Consider the following 19975-nt stretch of genomic DNA (forward strand, 5'->3'; position numbering starts at 1 on the left):
ATGCTTTTGCAGCGGCTAATGGGGATCCTAATAAATACCAGTACCAAAATAACAACATTTCTGGATATAATTTCTGTGTTGTAGATACACCTGGATTACTGTCTGCTGTAACTGTTTGGTGTATAGTGTGCAAACACAGCACAACCCGTAGCCGTTTAGATGAAGGTACCCGGCGCTCAGTTAAAGGAATAGTGAGAGTGTTTTGTAGGTAGTCGAAACGCTAATGGTTTAGGCTGCCTAGTGCTGCGATCAATGCTTTTGTGTCAAGTATCGTATGTAACTATCCCATGCTTCCCTCCAAGTCCCCAACCCCAGTCCCAAAATCCCCAGCCCCTATCCCAGTCCCTTAACCCCAGCCTCTCTGCTGTCTCTCCCAGTCCCAGGGCCTCATTAAGGGACTTGATTGACACGTCAGGATGGTGTGCATTTCATTGATGAGAATTTTAGAGGCCGGGCTCGTGAACTTCTTCTGTACTGATCAGTACGTCACCCCACAGCTATCCCAGGGGGGACGTGAGATCGGTTTCAAATACCCTGCCTCTTCCCTCGGTGGCAAACCTTCTGTCCTGTCCAGGAGCCCCCAGCCCAACCTGGCCCCCACAGGAACACAGCGAAAGGTAAAGCAGCTCGCAGCCGGTCGACTACCGCCACATCGTGTAGAACTTGGATTTACTTCTGCACTGTGCGTATGCTGAGATCTGTAATATATGACTTGAGAATATATTGCATTGGGTGTAAAAGGGGATTTGGGGATTTTACTGGTAATGCTTTATTTTTTCAACAAATATTTGCCTGGAAATTATATAGGAAGATATTGCGGTCACAGTGGGTACTTTTTAGTGCTTCTGTAAACATATTTGGTAACTACCAAATTATACATAACGTTTCTTGCTTTAACGAATCCCAAAGAAACAAATTATTATTATTATTAGAAAACAATAATGTCATAACTTTACCCCAATGTTATCTATATGTAAATACAGAGCCCGATAAAATATGGACTGTAAAATAATCCACAACCCTCAATTGTTTTATCTCTCAATTTCCTGATGGTTATCCTTATATTTGTTGTAATATAGGTTATTGGGGGGTCTTTATCATTCGTATGAGTCATTTTCGAACGGTTTTAACTGTCACTTGTCCTATTCAAGTCTCACACAATATAGGCTACCCCAGCAGGTGCAGCAATAACAGCAACAATGATTTATACTCTAGACAGTTATATTTCAAGCATTTAGAGTGTTTCAAGCCAGACAAGGTTTTAAGATGAATAACCCTTCACGATTAGAAAAGGTTTTGATGGCAGTGTTTTGCACGCAATGCTTTTTGGATGGCTTTAGCTCGAGGCTTTGCATTTTAATTCTCTGTCATAAAATGACGATGAATTTGACTAAAAGTTAAATATGTACATAGCAAATTCAATTGCACGTATTGTAAACTTTTAATCAATATATTTATAATAATTTTATATATTAACATTAATAGCCTTCATTCAACACATGCAATTTTCTTATTGTTATGTTTAAACGTTTTACTGTAGTGCATTGATTTTGCAGTTTTAAACACATATACTTAGCTATAGTCCACTTCACATAACTGTTATTGCTGTCATTTGTTCACCAACACATTTCCTTCAGTTGGCAAATTGAACATTTGAGGTACAAAGGGTAAAGTGCAGCTTGATAAACATTAATTTAGAGATTCTATCTATATCATTAAGCTAGAAACCCATCGCTCTACAAGACAGCCACCCAAAGTATCAACCACTCTATACCTTTGTGTATGTCCTCTGGATCTTTCAACATGAGGTCAACATACAGGGGTTATGCGGTCTTGTCGGAGTGTGTCTGAGCTTTTGTGCTCTACTGACCTGTGGGGTACATGGCACACAAAAGGATTATGCGGCAGATATGCCAGCCATGTAAGTGTTTAAATCACAGCACAGGCGAACAGAGGGTAGAGGGGTGGATGAGAGGAGGGGAGAGGAGGGGATGAGGGAGGTATAGTTTTTTCTTGTTGTGGGACTGGGTCAGGTGGGTGGATGTGTGGGTTTGAGTCGGGAGTGGGTGGGGGCGCTTGAAATATGTTCAGCAGAGCGTGTGTTATCTTTTCTCCTCACCACTAACCATCCAACACCCTTAGCGTGTCGTCACATAGCACAGTCAGAACCTGGCGGCAGCTCAAAGGGAATGCTGGGAAATAGAATCCATATGGTGGCACTATAAAGTGCACCGCCAACCCAGAGCCTTTACCAAAAACTGGCCACGCCATCCTCAACGCCAGCATCCATTCACCAACAGTCTCTCCTCACCTGTCTCCTCAGTAGCATCGCTGCTCTGTTTTACCCAAGGATCCTTCCTCACACGTGACTTTCTTCAGGACTGGATACTGAAAGGGGTATGTTGATTTTCTGTGGAATTTAATGGATCCTGATTGTTATTTATCATTGCTTTAATCTCTTTTAACTTTTGAGAAGGATGTTTGGTATTTTAAGTTAATTTGCCTAACATATCATTAACCTTCATTCGTTTTGCAATGCTGGTGCCCAATTACTCTAAACCAAACTGCGTCTCTCGCCTATACCATTGAGTAAGGAGGGTGTGTTTCAGTGTCTATAAGTTGAGTGTTTCATGAAGCATGTTTTGTGCTCTCCTCGTAGGCTGGATTGACTATGAAGATCCTGGGCCATGTGGTTTTCCTGCTGCTGATAGGAGGGATTTGTTGCCAGAACAACCGCAGTGCCAAACCTAGTGGCAAGTCATCTAAGAAGAACCAGGGGAACCAGAACCAGGGGGCCGAGGCAGTCCAGTCGGCCCCAGAAGATGAGCCCCATTCTGGGCCAGTGGAGTCGGGCAGGGAGAGTAACTCTGGAGGTCGGGCGGCAGCCCAGCAGTCAGCTTCACAGAACAACAAGGCTTCAGATGATATGAAGCTGCATGTCCTCAAGAACACTCAGGTCACATGCAACGATGGAACAGCGGCAGGGTAAGATGCTCTGGAAAACTATTTATGGAGGCAAATGATGGCTGTTTAGATAATATAAAAGCTCTAGAGATTGTCTTATGTCCTGAGTACAATCTATCAATTTCAGCAAAAATGGATGTGATAAGGAATCATATAGTGCCGTGAAAACACTGAAATAACTAATCAGTTGTTCATGTTTATGTATTTATCAGTGCTATTACAGCTGTTATTACACTGTAATGTGTTTTGATATTAGATAAAGTAGTAATCTAGTCCTCTCTAAGTTGGTGACGGCAAGGGGTAAATTGTTTTAATTACTATCAAAGGACTTTGAATTAGAGTTTGTGGTTGAACTTTGAAGAAATTAAATAATTCAGGAATTGTCACGTACTTTATGGTACTTAGCATCATTTTTTTGACAAGGAGTTACAATGATGAGTGATTATGGTTGGAGGATCGGCCAACACGTGACACTATATAGCAGTGTTCTCTAGGTTTCACCATTCACAGCCCTTCATCCATGTTTATTTGTGGTCCACAGGTTTTACCTAAAGGAGTTCAAAGGGAGTAAGCGATGGCTGATATTTCTGGAAGGTGTGTATTTTAAACTCATCTGGTTAATTTGATCTTGAGAGGTCAGCGATTGGCATGTTTGCGTGACGCCCTCATCGGCATCTGGACCGGTGGTAATCTCCTTTCCCTTTTTCGTCTTTTTCCGCGGCTGTCTGTCACTCTGATCGGACGCCTCCTCTGGCATTCGCCCCTCCATCACTATGAGATATTTATGAGGATTGCGTTGTGACATCACACGTGTATTCTGAGACCTAGAACCGGATGTGTCATATCCTCTAAGAACAAACATGTCAGCAGGTTGAAATGTCACAACGTACATATCCTACATCAGAGGTACTTTGCTGTTGGATACAGGTCAACAAGTACCAAGGTATCCACTCTTATACGGCAAGTATCTGATTAGGTCACAAATGCCACAGTTTGTTAATGTGTTTATTTTCTCAACAGGTGGTACGGCTCCAAAAGACTTGACTTACATTTTATTTACATTTTAGATATGCATATAAGCATAGATTATAGCTCAAACATTAATGTACCCCAGGTGGGATTTTAGGAAGCAGTCACATAATAGCTACCGATTTATATCCCTGCCGTTTCTATTCAACAGTCCATTGCCATACATGTGCATCAGACCCCACAGACACTCCCTCAGTTCGGGAGCCTGGCCAGAGGCTAGCAGATGGAGCTGCAGGTGGATGCCTCAGTTACCCTCCCTCTCCCATTCCTCTCAGGCCTCTGAAAGGGGCTAACAAGGGGGTCTCCCTTTCTGAGCTTCTGAAACCGGATGTGAGAAGCTAATATTAGTGTCTTATTTTTAGGCGGTTGGTGCTGCTACAACAAAGACTCCTGCGATACCAGATATAAAAATATCCCACGACTCATGACCTCATCCGACTGGCCCCAAACGCGCAAAGGTAGGTAGGGGTCCTTCTGTTTTAGAATGCATCCTCGTCATTCATCATACATGTTTTACATGGGCGTCCAAGTTTGGTCCCATTCCCAATATACATTGTGTCATGGGTTGTTGATTGTCATATGACATCAGTGTTGTGTCCTACTGTATGTCCAATGAGAGGTCACCACTGTCTCTGCTTGACTTTCTATTGGTTGCTTTACAGGAAGTGGAATATTGTCAGCCCAGGCGGAAGAAAACCCTCATTGGTATAACACTAATATTGTGTAAGTATGCTTGTATGCAGCAATAAGTATGCACGCTGGTTGTTGTATGTTACCGGTACATGTTGTCCTACATACTGTACTGCTAACTAAAGTTCTCAGGATCTGTGTGATTGAAGAAGCCAACTGCAGGCTGAGATGATGAATATCAAACATGACAGGTTGCTTCACAATGAGGGATGGACCTCTCATGTAGGTCCCATTAATACTATTACATATGTACATGAGTACGTGTGTGAGAGAGTGTGTGTGTGTGTGTGTGTGTGTGTGTGTGTGTGTGTGTGTGTGTGTGTGTGTGTGTGTGTGTGTGTGTGTGTGTGTGTGTGTGTGTGTGTGTGTGTGTGTGTGTGTGTGTGTGTGTGTGTGAGTGTGTGGCTCTGACCCAGCTGTGTATCTCCTCTTCTGCAGATTCATCCCCTACTGCTCCAGCGACGTGTGGAGTGGCACAGGGCCCACAGCCACCAAGGAGAAGAGAGGCCCGGGAAAAGAGAAGGAGAAAGATGCCAGTAGGTCCTCTCACCACCAGCAGATCCTCATTATTCTCCTCAACACGAAAGCCATTTCAATACGGTGGTTTGTTCTATTGATTGCATATCTATGTTTCCCTCCAGTTGAGTATACCTTCATGGGTTCCCTGATCATCCGTGAGGTCATCAAAGACCTAGTCCCTAAAGGCATCAAACAGGCCAAGGTTGTCATGCTGGCTGGCACAAGGTGAGTTCCTCTCCTCTGCTTTGGGTCTGTTCCCAATCTAGCCCCGTTGTCTGGCACCATCTGTCTCCGCTACCCATCTCCACACACTCACACACATTGACAGAGTGAGTCTATTTTAGGACGTCCTGTAACTGTTGTCTACCATAAAGATGTTTACGATCCCTGCTGGCCGTAGAGTGTGGGACAATGACATAATGTCTATTAGGGGCCTCTTCCATAAAGGAGGACACAGTTCTGGAGATTCTTCCCAGGTTAGCAACATGTTTGGTGGGACACCCTGAGGACTAAAACAAGAACACACAGTTAAGTCTGACTGTGACAGTATAGCATTATTGTGGCTAGTTGTCGGCCATTTTGGCTCCAATCGGCAGTGTGCCAATGCGGGGAAACGGTCACAGACACAGACCTTTTTACCCAGTTTCTTTGCTCCCCTGCAGTGCTGGAGGGACGGGAGTGCTACTGAACATTGAGAGGGTGTCTAGTCAGCTGGAGCAGCTGGGGGCAGAGGCCCAGGTTCGAGGCCTGGTGGATTCGGGCTGGTTTCTGGAGAGTAAACAGCAGAGGGTTCCTGACTGCCCAGACAGTGTCTCCTGCTCACCTGTAGACGCCATCAAGAGAGGACTCAAGTAAAGCACACCTGTCTCTCTCCATTCAGCATATCCATGTCTCTATGACCTTTATAATGACAGATGCCCTGAACAAAGCATTGCATCTCATCACACTTGTAGCTTTATTTCCATTGGCTTGAAGTTCACCAATAGTTTTAGCATATAACAGTTGCCCTGTCTATGTTCAATGCGCACTGGAAGCCATTTTTACTCCAATGGCTGTTTTCTTAGGCTGTGGAATGGGGTGGTCCCAGACAAGTGTCGGCAGCAGTACAAGAAAGGAGAGGAGTGGCAGTGCTTCTTCAGCCACAAACTCTACTCCTCCCTGACCTGTGAGTGTCTTTACTACCTACCATCACCTTGTAAGAATGTATCTTTCATCTATCAAAGCTGAAGGGTCATGAATCAGAATGCTAGTAAACTTTATGTCCATCATGTTACCCATCAAGATACCAATAAATGTTACGTCCCTCATGTTACTCAATAAAACACTTATAGGTACAAGCAACACCCTAACTCTGTTCTCATACTGTGTGTGTGTGTGTGTGTGTGTGTGTGTGTGTGTGTGTGTGTGTGTGTGTGTGTGTGTGTGTGTGTGTGTGTGTGTGTGTGTGTGTGTGTGTGTGTGTGTGTGTGTGTGTGTGTGTGTGTGTGTGTGTGTGTGTGTCTGTGTCATAGCCCCTCTGTTTGTGGTGCAGTGGCTGTTTGATGAGGAGCAGTTGAGAGTGGAGAATATCTACCTGGGGGGTCAGACCCTGTCAGAACAGCAGTGGACCTACATGCAGAACCTGGGAAAGGATATCAAGAACTCACTCAAAGATGTCACGTAAGTGTGCAGCTGCAGCGACGGAAGTGACTGTGGAATGTGGTAGACAGCTGAGATTGATCCATGACATATAGGCCAAGAATTGACAAAACCTAAGTTTCGTGATCAAAACAAATAAGAGCACCTTCCTAATATTGAGTTGCACCCCATCACCTCTTGCCCTCAGAACAGCCTCCATTCGTCAGGGCTTGAACTCTACAAGGTGTCGAAAGCGTTCCATAGGGATGCTGGCCCATGTTGAGTCCAATGCTTCCCACAGTTCTGTCTAGTTGGCTGGATGTCCATTGGGTGGTGGACCATATTTGATACACGCAAACCCAGCAGTGTTGCAGTTCTTGACACACTCAAACCGGTGTGTTTTTTTGTCACCAACTACCATACCCTGTTCAAAGGCACTTAAATGTTTTGTCTTGCCCGTTCACCCTCAATGGCACACTTACACAAACCATGTTTACATTTTCTTAAGGCTTAAAAAAAGTTATTAACCTGTCTCCTCCCATTCATCTACACTGATTGAAGTGGATTTAACAAGTGACATCAATAAGGGATCATAGCTTTCACCTGGATTCACCTGGTCAGTCTGTCATGGAAAGACTAGGTGTTCTTAATGTTTTGTACTGTCAGTGTATACTATTGATCAGCTGAAATGGAAGATTAGAAAAAATGAATCAACAGCAATATTCTCCACATGTTTCCAACACTATCAAAGATGTCACGCTGCTCAGTTCTGACGTTATGCTGTGGTGTGTGTTGCAGGGCTGTGTTCGCACCCTCCTGCCTGGCCCACACATTGATCACTAAAAGGTAGGACATCTGACTCCCTGTGGGCCCTGAAAAGCACATCCACTGTCCCCTCTACCCCTCACCCCTACCCTGACCCATCTCTACCCAGTGAGCTCATGCTACTCTTTTTGTGTAGCTCGTTCATCAAACCGCATTCTGCGTGTCACTGAATGACATTTCACACTTTCACTAACCCCCCAGCACGCTTTACACACACACACACACCCGCACGCACGCACGCACACACCCACACACACACACATACACACACACGCACCCACCCACACACACACACGCACGCACGCACACACACACACACACACACGCACCCACCCACCCACCTACATACATACACACAAACTTGCACAAACAAACTCAGCCCTTTAAGCAAGCAAACACATACACACTTAAAAGGGAACAAACACACACTCATAAAATCACGCACACTTAACACACAAACCTCTCCAGCTGGACATAGGGTCAGTGACAGGGCAGAAGGTGGAGCCTATGTTACGGTAAAGGGCAGGGTTGGAGATGGGAAGAGTGATTAGCTCAGGGTTGTAGGGGAGGAGCTGGTTTGCCAGTCATACTAGTGTGAGGTAGGTGGATCATATTTTCACAGTTTTGTAATCTAATGCAGGGCTATGTTGATGGTGGTTATGGTGGTGGTGTTGGAGGCAGGACACATGGAGGGCACAGCTGGGGAACCAATTGAGACAGCCTGCCAAGGCAAACTGCTTGTGAGAAGATACAGGGCTCAAGTGGCACAACACGCTCTCTCTCTTCTCACAGTTACCTACTTCAATCATCTCCCCTTTCTCTGGCACCCATTCACTACCTCCCTCTCTCTCTCTCTCTCTCTCTCTCCTCCCCTTTTCTCTCTCTCTCTCTCTCTCTCCTCCCCTTTTCTTTCTCTCTCTCTCTCTCTCTCTCTCTCCCCCTCTCCTTCTCTCCCTCGTTCTTTATATTAGTAACTGGATGACGTTTCAAGTCAAAGGCACCTCCCTGCCCCGGGCTCTGCAGTGCTGGGATAAGAGTTTCCAAGAAGCCAACCGTAACAGCAAGACCCCCCTGAAGGGCTGTCCCTTCCACCTGATCGACACCTGCCACTGGCCCCAGTGCAACCCCACCTGCCCAGCCTTGGTGGACCAGGCCACCCAGCAGGAGCTCACCCTGCTCCAGATGTTAGTGGGCATGGGCCTTGACCTCCAGAAACTAGGCCTGGACCTCAGGAGGGACAGTAGCTCTATAACTAGCATGGTCAGTAACGGTGGCTAAGACAAGGACTATAGAAGCCCACTCTCTGGCTTAGTAAAGGGACATTTTTTATGAGTTATGACGTAACCATGAAAGGTACAGAATCTGGTTACTTCTCTTGTGCCGCTCAGCCATTCCATTGTGCTCCACTGTTACCATGCCGTCTTGACCGGTGGGTATGTCACTGGGCTTACAGTATGTCTGTCTGTAACGTTACAGTTTGCCTCCAGGATCCCTCTCCTAGACAGTTTAAAGAGGGGAGGGGAGTGATTCCAGTTTACCTCTGGGTTGTATCTCACATTTGATTTGGTTCAAGGGAGAACGAGGAGTGCCAGGTACCTGTAGCTAACCAGTCAGACACCAAACCTGCAACACACTTTCACCCAACTACATGTACTATACAAAACTTCAACAACATTTTGTGAAGTGAAACGTACTGCTTTTGAGGATTTTTGAATAAGCTATTGGCACATTTTATCATCTTGCCAACATAGGACTGGTACAGTATTCAGAGGAAATGTACATTTTAATGTAGATGGTTGATTGGAAGGATATATTATATGAGTCTGCTATTTTAGATCCATGTCCAAGCTCAAACACTGCCAGAGAATGAAGGACTGTCTTGCAAGGACACTTGCAGTGCCTAGACCATTCTCTAACTTTTATTGAATGTGTTCTACTCACACACACACACACACACACACACACACACACACACACACACACACACACACACACACACACACACACACACACACACACACACACACACACACACACACACACACACACACACACACACACACACAGCCTACAGTTTATATTTCCCACATTTCTACTGCTGCTGCAATTACAACGTTGACTTTTTAGATATATATAAATATATATTTGATATGCATGTGAAGTAAGGGATGTTTGATCTTGCAAAAGTGGCCCAAATGAAGAGTAATTGTCATACTTTATAATATTGTATATTATCAAGAGAAGGTCGTGACCATCTCTTCTTTCTTTGAGTTTACCGTGAAGTGTGTTTGAACCTATTGTATCTTCCCATGGACCCTTTTAAGTGATGTTTCCTCTTCAAAAACACTGTAGTCGATACTACTCAGCTAGTGTGTCATGTACTGTAATATCTACATAATTTACATCATTAAAGATTCATTTAATGTGATTATATCTCATCTATTGTATGGTAATTATAATCATTTACATTTTACATTTTAGTCATTTAGCAGACGCTCTTATCCAGAGCGACTTACAGTAGAGATCAGAATTGTTTGATTTGCTACTGTTTTAAATTGTATGTAATGACCCCATTTTTTGCTTGAAATATTTACCTTGTAAACAGAACTATAACTTGACAGGCATTATATAGTGGATGTATGATGAATTGATTACAGAACAATAAATGAAAGGTTGGATTATCCTTGAAAACCTGTTCAGAATGAGCTTTGTTACTTTTTCTTTGATTGAACCTCCTGTCATTAAATCATTATTATTTTAAATTCGTTCTCAAATTCTCAAGCTCTGAGATTTAAAGAAAAACCTCCATCAGGTTTCAATAAAGCATAATCTATTCTGTCGGCCTACTGGTAAAACATCATACTGTATTTATTTCCCACACTCCAACCACTAGTTGGCGATCTTTTAGATTTAAACCAAAGCCCCACATAAGATACTATAGTTTGAAAAGGGATTACAGACTCCCCAACTACTACTGTAAATATGAAAAGAGAGACATCAGAGATGTTTCAGAAAGACTGTAATATGTTTTTGACGTTTAAATTTTCTTACCGACACATTTAAAATATCTTGGTAAATTTGTCTTTAATTTAGAAATCTCTATTTCTTGCACAAATATAATCAGCAATATGAATTGATTCCTTCTATTTTATCAACTTGGAAGTTTGTTTGCATTAGACTAAAGGGTAAATAAAGTAATGAGACTGTAAAATAAGGATGCATTTGCATGTAAATCACTGTCTGAATAAATATAATATATATATTTAATTATCAACTTTATTTTGTATCAAGTTTTCTAAACCCAGTGGTTTTCAGCTGGTAATCGCATGAAGTAGTCGTAAAAAATCTTCGTTTTTGACCATAATGCATCGCTAGGTCTTCCTACTTCCTCTTTCCGCCATATTGCAGAACCGGTAAGGGCCCCCTCTAAAATCTCATTGTCAATCTTTCCCAAATCTAACCCATCCAGCCGTCTAAAACACAATTTATGAAATTATATAAACGTTTAATAATGTACTAATGTCATGAAATGGTAATTGTGTCGATATGTTGTGAGATGTTGGTGTTTTGCCTTGTGATTCGTAAAGTCCCCATCACTGTCCGTTTTACTGGTGTGTTGTATCGGTAACTAGAGCATATGAATAAAACCCGACAATTAATACTGCTAGGCTAATTACGTTGTGTTTTTAAGTAGTCGACACATTTTCTTTATTGTCAAGATATGGTATAAATGTTGAATAGTACAGTCTGGTTGGCCAACCAACTCTTCTGGCTAGCTTGGCCCGTACATGTAGTCCTTCCATGCGTGGTAGACAGTCACGATGGTGGTGGTTAAACGTGTCTGCATGGTCGTGCAAACCTCTTCTAATTTCTTATCAAAGGACCTAACGCTTGTCCCAGGTTTGAAATTGTTGGCGCTAGCGTTAGCCATTCGAATGTTATGTCTTGGCCAGTGAAATGTAGACGGTTAGCGCTAACCAGGTAATTTGGATAGCTAGCATAATGTCTATCGAGGTTGCTACCTTAGTATGTAACTTAGCCTTCTATTTTCTTCACCAAAGTAATCACGTAACGTTAGCTAACCAGGTAGTTGGGCAATACTTTGCTAGGCAATATCTTGGCTAACGTTAGGTAAGCCTATACTCAAATTGTCATTGCATACTCAATGGTGTCCATCTACCTACATTTGAACTATCTTACAATCAGTTTGTTGGCTGACTTATTTGTCAAGTCAATAGCTAGCTAGACTAGGCAACTAACGTTAGCTTGCCAGTTTCACAGCATTTTATTAGGAGAACAAACCACTATTAGACTGTTTACTATTAACTAGTTAGCTGGGCAGTAGTTGGCTGCCTTACAACTCCTAAACTAATTAACTTTTTTATGCATCTCTGATCAACAGGCATCATGGTGCGCATGAACGTTCTTGCGGATGCGCTCAAAAGCATCAACAATGCTGAGAAACGTGGGAAACGCCAGGTTCTGATCCGGCCGTGTTCGAAGGTCATTGTACGTTTCCTGACCGTCATGATGAAGCACGGTGAGTTAATGAAATGTATCATCTGTTTTGTAAGTGGTATGGGTCCAGTCAAAGGGGGAGATCAACAAGATGTACAGGTGTCAGTTACAGGTAGGACCATGAGCCTGCATAACCCGCTTCCCCACTGGTTGAGGGATCTGAGTTCAAGCCCTGTAACATCCTGTCGACAATGCTGTGTGTCTGTACTTGGTTTTGATTCCCTGCCTCCCTTGTTTCCCCAGGTTACATTGGTGAGTTTGAGATCATCGACGACCACAGAGCTGGGAAAATTGTCGTCAATCTCACTGGCAGGCTGAACAAGGTAAAAAACGTTCAATATACTGCATCACAAGGACTACCATCAGACCCTTTGAGTGCCATTCTACTTCATTTTACTCATCGTTTGTATTGGGGTAGATTGATAGACTATCTGACCCCTCTGTTTTGCTCATCTTCTCTGACATGTTTTTCTCTTGCACATATTCTGCATTGTGGCATTATCAGCCTACCTGCGTAATTGTATATTTGCATCTGGCACTTCTAATCTTTCTTTTGCTCATTTCAGTGTGGTGTGATCAGCCCTCGTTTTGACCTCCAGTTGAAGGATCTGGAGAAGTGGCAGAACAACCTCCTGCCCTCAAGACAGTTTGGGTGAGAATCAGTCAGCAGCACCCTAATGGTGGCATGAATGTTGGAGTGGCCGTATCACGGTTGTGCAGTGGAACTTTGTGAACAGGGAGGTATTCATCAGTGGCGACTTTGTTTGCTACGGTGTTTCACATATGAATGCATCTCTTGATGTCGTGTTTATGTGCTCCTTTGGGGTGTATGAAAGTGTGCCCCGGGTTTCACAGACTTTAAATCTCTGAACGTTTATTTGGATGTCAAAGCAACTAAACTAATCGCCTTTTATTTCCGTGCCTGAATGTTCAGCTTCCGATAACATTGAGAGCAAGCAAATACAGCATTAGTCTAGTATTTATAGATGCTGGCTGAGTTGGAGATTGGAACAGTCCTTGAAATGCACTTTCTTTGAAAAGATGAGGGCAGCCTGGGCAACGGGGAACTAAAACCTTTATCATAAGTCAAGGATGGGCAACTTGGGTCCCTTGGACTGAGTGTCCTCTGTGTGCTCCCACTTTCTACTGAATGCATCCATGGAAATATGATTGCTGCGGCTTCTTGAACAGGATTTGACCTGCATGTAGGAAAGGGGGTGAATATGGTTGATTGAGTATGTACGGACAATATCACTATGCGCATGAAATTGCTCTCAGCTTTACTTAACCTCACTAGGGTATGTGGGACGGTAGCGTCCCACCTCGTCAACAGCCAGTGACACTGCAGGGCGCAAAATTCAAAACAACAGAAATCCCAAAGTTAAAATTCCTCAAACATAAAAGTATTTTACACCATTTTAAAGATACACTTGTTGTAAATCCATCCACAGTGTTCAATTTCAAAAAGGCTTTACGACGAAAGCGCACCAAACGATTGTGTTAGGTCAGAGCCAAGTCACAGAAAAACAGCCAAAGAGAGGAGTCACAAAAAGCAGAAATAGAGATAAAATTAATCACTAACCTTTGATCTTCATCAGATGACACTCATAGGACTTCATGTTACACAATACATGTATGTTTTGTTCGGTAAAGTTCATATTTATATCCAAAAATCTGAGTTTACATTGGCGCGTTATGTTCAGTAGTTTCAAAACATCCGGTGATTTTGCAGAGAGCCACGTCAATTTACAGAAATACTCATAATAAACATTGATAAAAGATACAACTGTTATGCATGGAATTTTAGATCCACTTCTCTTTAATGCAACCGCTGTGTCAGATTTCCAAAAAACTTTACAGAAAAAGCACACCATGCAATAATCTGAGTACAGCGCTCAGAGCCCAAACATCCCAAACAGATATCCGCCATGTTGTGGAGTCAACAGAAGTCAGAAATAGCATTATAAATATTCACTTACCTTTGATGATCTTCATCAGAATGCACTCCCAGGAATCCCAGTTCCACAAATGTGTGTTTTGTTCGATAATGTCCATCATTTATGTCCAAATACCTCCATTTTGTTTACGCGTTTAGCCCAGTAATCAAAATTCATGTGGCGCGATCACTAGGTGCAGACAAAGTCAAAAAGTTACGTTATAGTCTGTAGAAACATGTCAAACGATGTATAGAATCAATCTTTAGGATGTTTTTAACAAATCTTCAATACTGTTCCAACCGGATAATTATTTTTCTCTTCAGAAAGGCAATGGAACGCAAGCTAACTATCGCGTGAACGTGCATGGTCAGCTCGTGGCTCTCTGGCAGACCTCTAACTCATTCCCCTCTCATTCGCCCCCACTTTACAGTAGAAGCATCAAACAAGGTTCTAAAGACTGTTGACATCTTGTGGAAGCCTTGGAAAGTGCAATATGACCCCATAGACACTGTGTATTCGATAGGGAAAGAGTTGAAAAACTACAAACCTCAGATTTCCCACTTCCTGTTTGGTTTTTTTTCTCTGGTTTTTGCCTGCCATATGAGTTATGTTATACTCACAGACCTCATTCAAACAGTTTTAGAAACTTCAGAGTGTTTCTATCCAAATCTACTAATTATATGCTTGTTCTAGCTTTTATGGCTGAGTAGCGGGCAGTTTAATTTGGGCCCGCTTTTCATCCAAAATTCCCAATGCTGCCCCCTACCCTAGAGAAGTTAAGTCCAATGGTGGATGTGGTGAGTGCACAGTCACAGATTTATTGATTTGTCTAGACTGATAAATCCAATGGGTGTGTCACAATGACTCGTCCGCAACTATGGGGAAAAACCGACGGGGCTGGCTTAGGTTGTTGACATGTGGACTGTATTTTGTCTCCAATGTTTATTGAAAACCTACATTTGCATAATAAGCACTTGTCTCTCAAATACATTGCTACAGTGGTTGGCTAGCTTGTCAACTTTAGCCATTAGCAATGACGTGAAATCAGTCAAAACAAGACATGGCATCAAGAACAAGATGAACTAGCTGAAACAAGTCACGATTCCCCACAGGGCAGTTTCTTGTTATTCTTGCTAGCTATCTGGCCATCCACAACAATGCTTGGACTTCTGCCCCATTTAAAGCATGTGCATCGTTTTCTTGCCGTTGTCAGCTAACCCATCTATAGTTGGCGCATTTTGGCATTCCATCTGTGGCGTTTACCTGTGTCAGTCTGCCATAGAAAACCTTTGAAGGCTACAGGCGCAAAAGTCATGCTATTTGTATTAGAGATATATTTTTGGCAGTTCATTCAACTTCAAATCGCAACTTCTTGAACTCCACCGTACATGAGGCGTTCACATGGCACACAAACTGTCAAGAGTAAAAATAAGCATTTATTAAGCCACTCGCTGCGCTTATTTGTTTTAGGGGAAGTGATTTACAAAAGTAAACCTTCAATACTGCAAAAATTGCAATAGGTTGGCTAATGGCGACTATTGATAGTCTGCAAAAAGAAAGCTACAAAAAGACCTAGCATTTGTCTTGGCTGGCCTGCTGTAGCCATGTCAATATCTCTTGAAAGCCCTCGTCTTAAACGGGTAACGTCCTATTACTTAAATTGATGTACTTTAGAAACCGCACTTTATATAATTAATGCAATTTTAAAGAATAGAATGTCTTTCATTGCTACATTATATTACACAGATTTTTATTATATGCCATCATCATCATCAGCTAAATAGAGCGAAAGCATGTCAACCCAGGTCTTGCATGAGTCTACTGCATTTATAAACTACCCCATATCCAGACCAGTGAGGGGAAAAGGGTTCGTGTTGGACCCTGGTTGGTGCTCATTTGATGTGACTTAGCGCACTTACATGGTTTGCGCTATTGAAGATGGACTGAATTTTGGCGACATGATCGGGGTTCGTACGGTCATGAAAATCCTGGAAAGGTCATGGAATTTTAAAATGGTGTCCAGGATCCCAAAAGTTTAGGGCAAGTTTGAATTGTATTTCTGGTCATGTAATTTGTTTAGGAACGGTGTAAATATCTACATCAGACAGGATCAAAATTACACTTAAGCGTGTCTGTGTTTGTGAGCATCACCTGCATGTGCGAGAAGTGTGGGCCGTTGCTCAAGTAGAGAGACAGTCGGACATTGCAGCAGCAGGTAGGCCTAGTCTATAAAATATAATCGAGAAGAGACTAGGTAGCCAATTGCAAACATCTTGTACCCTCTAACGGTTTAGCAAAAGATAGTGTGTATTAATGTTTTTATCATGTTCAAAAATACTTTCCTCTGACACTTGCGAATAAGGCCATGCAAAGTTGATTCACTTAACAATTTGTTTCATTTGAATTATTTTTGCAGAAACAAATTATTCACTTTGCCATTGTATTAGTTGGGATTCGAATCAAGATTATTTGTGAATCCCAAACATTAATTTTAGGAACTTGTTTTGTATATACTTCCAGTTGATTCTGGCATCCAATGTATGGGACATTGAAACTCAATAGATGCTAGACAGCCTGCAAAGTAAACACTTCTAAGATAAATATGACTAAACTCAAGAAGCTACATTTCCTGAAGACATTGTGGGGTTGATTCAGATGAATACAACGATTAGTACCCTACACAGCCATTTGATATATTGAATGAGCAAATTATTTCAAAAGGCATAAGATGAATTTGGTTGTAATGTTTTTCATAAAGGGAGGGCAACCATCTTCCAGGAGAGCTAATGGGTGTGCAGGCTTTTATTGTCTCAACTGTTCCTTGCGTTTCATGGTCTTAGTCTATTAATGTGAAATGTACTTTTGTTCTGGAATTTCCCTACTGCTTGCCATAAATGAATTTAATTCTGCCTGTTGTGAGTATTTATAAACTCATGTCTTACACACCTTGTCTGTTTCTTCAGATACATTGTGCTGACCACCTCAGCTGGCATCATGGACCATGAAGAAGCCAGACGAAAACACACAGGAGGGAAAATTCTTGGATTCTTTTTCTAAAATGTAAAGAACTGCACAATAAAACACCAAATCCAGTGGACTGGACTTTGTATTTTGTCTTATTAGATTGCTACAGTCAAAAGCTCTTTTTTATGTATTGGTACAATGAGAATGACAAATGAGTCATATTTATACTGAACAAAAATATAAATGTGACTTTCAAAGGTTTTACTGAGTTCGTATTAGAAAATCAGTGAATTGAAATAAATAAGGCCCTAATCTATGGATTTCAAAGAGGGATCTGTTGGTCAAATACCTTTTAATAATAAAAGTAGGGGCGTGGTTCAGAACCAGTCAGTATCTTGTGTGACTACCATTTGCCGCATGGAGTTGATCAGGCTGTTGATTGTGGAATGGTGTCCCACTCAATGGCTGTGCGAAGTTACTGGATATTGCCGGGAACTGGAACACTCTGTCATACACGTTGATCCAGAGCATACCAAACATGCTCAATGGGTGACTGCAGGCCATGGAAGAACTGGGACATTTTCATCTTCCAGGAATTGTGTACAGATCCTTGCGACATGGGGCCATGCATTATCATGCTGAAACATGAGGTGATGGCGATGGATGAATGGCATGACAATGGGCCTCAGGATCTCGTAATGGTATCTGCATTCAAATTGCCAGCGATTTAAAATGCGATTGTGTTCGTTGTCCGTAGCTTATGCCTGCCCATACCATAACGCCACTGCCACCATGGGTCACTTCACAATGTTGACATCAGTAAGCCATTCGCCCATACGACACCATGTACGTGGTCTGCGGTTGAGGCCCCAAAATCTCTAAAATGAAGGCAGCTAATGGTAGAGAAATAAACATTAAATTCTCTGGCAACAGCTTTGTTGGCATGCTGACTGCAGGAATGTCCAATTGCACGCTCCCTCAACTTCAGACATCTGGCATTGTGTTGTGACAAAGCTTCACATTTTAGTGGCCTTTTATTGTCCCCAGAACAAGGTGCACCTGTGTAATGATCATCCTGTTTATCAGCTTCTTGATATGCCACACCTTTCAGGTGGATAGGTTATCTTACCAAAAGAGAGATTCTCACTAGGAGGGATGTACACATTTGTGCATAAAATGAGAAGCTTTATGTCCATATGGAACATTTCTGGGATCTTTTATTTCACCTCATGAAACATTGGACCAATACTACATGTTGAGTTTTATATACTGAACAAAAATATAAACGCTACATGCAACAATCTCAATGAATTTACTGAGTTACAGTTCATATAAGGAAATCAATTGAAATAATTTAATTAGGCTCTAATCTATGGATTTCTATGACTGGGAAAGTGTGCAGCCAGGGGTGGTGGGGCCCACCCACTTGGGAGCAAGGCTCACTCACTCAGAATGAATTTTTCCCCACAAAAGGGATAAATTACAGACAGAAATACTCATTTTCATCAGCTGTCCAGGTGGCTGGTCTCAGACGATCCTGCAGGTGAAGCCATATGTGGAGGTCGTTTGCTGGCGCAGGTACACGTGTTTTGCGGTTGTGAGGCCGGTTGGAAGTACTGCCAAGTTCTATAAAACGACTTTGGATGTAGTTTATGGTAGAGAAATTAACATTAAATTATCTGGCAACAGCTCTGGTGGACATTCCTGCATTCAGTGTGCCAATTGCACGCTCCCTCAAAACTTGCGACATCTGTGGCGTTGTGTGACAAAACTGCACATTTTAGAGTGGCCTTTTATTGTCCCCGGCACAAGGTGCACCTGTGTAATGATCATGCTGTTTAATCGGCTTCTTGATATGCCACACCTGTCAGGTGGATGGATTATCTTGGCAAAGGAGAAATGCTCACTTTTTGTGCGTATGGAACATTTCTGGGATTTTTTTATTTCACCTCATGAAACATGGGACCAACGCTTTACATGTTGTGTTTATATTTTTGTTCAGTATATTTCCAGTGTGGTATTCAGAGCACAGTATTCAGATGTCTGTTATCAATCTTGAAGTTAAGCTGTGTAGATGCAAGATGGCAATTTGAGCCAGTGTTCCTAGGATTCAGTTGTGGTCTCCACAATTATTTAGCTGAATTCTGAAAATGCGTCTGGAGGGTTGACCTCCCCCATTAGCTGCCCCAGATGTGGCTAATGAATTACTGGATTCACACTAAATTAAGTCTAAAACCTTCCCTCTCTCTTGCCCTCGGGCACTGTAGTAATTACTTAGTGTGAGCAGGCAGGTAGCCGCTTTCTACCTCTTCTAAAGCATTTTAAGCTACAGTTTCAAGAAACAGGCCTATTTTATAATGCGAAGTAGACTTTCAGTCCAGCGTTTATTCACTAGCATCAAGTGAGGCTGAATTGCTTGTATATGGGTCCTTGGTTATATACGCTGTAACTCTGAGGATTTCCTGGTCTGGTCATGTCAAGGAAATACAATTGCCCGATTGCCCGTGTAGGCAGGACGTCTTGGAGGGAAATGGGAAGCAACTGGCTGAAAGTGTCAATCATGGCAGGTCTTTTACAGTCAGCTCCAACAGAAGTCCCTCATGCCTTCTGCAGATGGTGTGTTGCCCCACGATGCTGCCATTCCATGAAATATTGAGTGATCCTATTCGTGGATGGTTTGGAAGGGTGTGCCCCAGTGGGAATGAAGGATGTTTCTGTACTGTAATGAGTTTGCTGTAACTTATGTTGGATTCATTGAAAGTGGAGCACAACAAAAAGTCCTAGATCCAGTCTCCTGCAAAGGCACCCATAACATTTGTTCCTAATTTTCTTAACGGACAAATCTGTGACATTTGTCTGCAACATCTGGTGGCTTGGTCCTTGGTGGCTATTTTTACAACTAAAAGCAGCAC

At 42.5% G+C, this 19975-nt stretch overlaps 2 protein-coding genes across 5 annotated transcripts; both read left to right on the plus strand.

Moving 5' to 3' along the window:
- The first annotated feature begins 488 nt into the window (after window positions 1–488).
- Window positions 489–10349, plus strand: notum2 (notum pectinacetylesterase 2). Of its 4 annotated transcripts, none has more exons than XM_071389499.1 (13): window positions 489–617; window positions 2324–2397; window positions 2660–2985; window positions 3506–3558; window positions 4356–4451; window positions 4656–4716; window positions 5122–5219; window positions 5325–5427; window positions 5865–6053; window positions 6267–6367; window positions 6714–6861; window positions 7618–7665; window positions 8616–10349. In XM_071389499.1, the coding sequence occupies exons 3-13, from the start codon at window positions 2672–2674 to the stop codon at window positions 8920–8922; spliced, it is 1518 nt and encodes a 505-aa protein (XP_071245600.1). In that variant the 5' UTR covers window positions 489–617; window positions 2324–2397; window positions 2660–2671; the 3' UTR covers window positions 8923–10349. The 4 variants fall into 4 exon arrangements, with proteins under 4 accessions (XP_071245600.1, XP_071245601.1, XP_071245602.1 ...); XM_071389500.1 differs by having other exon boundaries at window positions 508–617; window positions 2327–2397; XM_071389501.1 differs by having other exon boundaries at window positions 512–682.
- Window positions 10350–10787: 438 nt separating this feature from the next.
- rps15a (ribosomal protein S15a) lies at window positions 10788–17196 on the plus strand. The gene is made up of 5 exons (XM_071389503.1): window positions 10788–11057; window positions 12047–12184; window positions 12406–12485; window positions 12729–12814; window positions 17063–17196. The coding sequence occupies exons 2-5, from the start codon at window positions 12052–12054 to the stop codon at window positions 17154–17156; spliced, it is 393 nt and encodes a 130-aa protein (XP_071245604.1). The 5' UTR covers window positions 10788–11057; window positions 12047–12051; the 3' UTR covers window positions 17157–17196.
- Window positions 17197–19975: the final 2779 nt, after the last annotated feature.

The sequence above is a fragment of the Salvelinus alpinus genome, chromosome 2 (genome assembly GCF_045679555.1).
Source record: "Salvelinus alpinus chromosome 2, SLU_Salpinus.1, whole genome shotgun sequence".
Taxonomy (NCBI): domain Eukaryota; kingdom Metazoa; phylum Chordata; class Actinopteri; order Salmoniformes; family Salmonidae; genus Salvelinus; species Salvelinus alpinus.

Coding starts and splice junctions, on each gene's coding strand:
- notum2 (XM_071389499.1), top strand. CDS start 2,672: ATGAAGATCCTGGGCCATGTGGTTTTCCTGCTGCTGATAGGAGGGATT. Junction 6,054..6,266: donor GCCATCAAGAGAGGACTCAA/GTAAAGCACACC, acceptor CTGTTTTCTTAG/GCTGTGGAATGGGGTGGTCC. Junction 6,368..6,713: donor ACTCTACTCCTCCCTGACCT/GTGAGTGTCTTT, acceptor TCTGTGTCATAG/CCCCTCTGTTTGTGGTGCAG.
- rps15a (XM_071389503.1), top strand. CDS start 12,052: ATGGTGCGCATGAACGTTCTTGCGGATGCGCTCAAAAGCATCAACAAT. Junction 12,185..12,405: donor GACCGTCATGATGAAGCACG/GTGAGTTAATGA, acceptor TTGTTTCCCCAG/GTTACATTGGTGAGTTTGAG. Junction 12,815..17,062: donor CTGCCCTCAAGACAGTTTGG/GTGAGAATCAGT, acceptor CTGTTTCTTCAG/ATACATTGTGCTGACCACCT.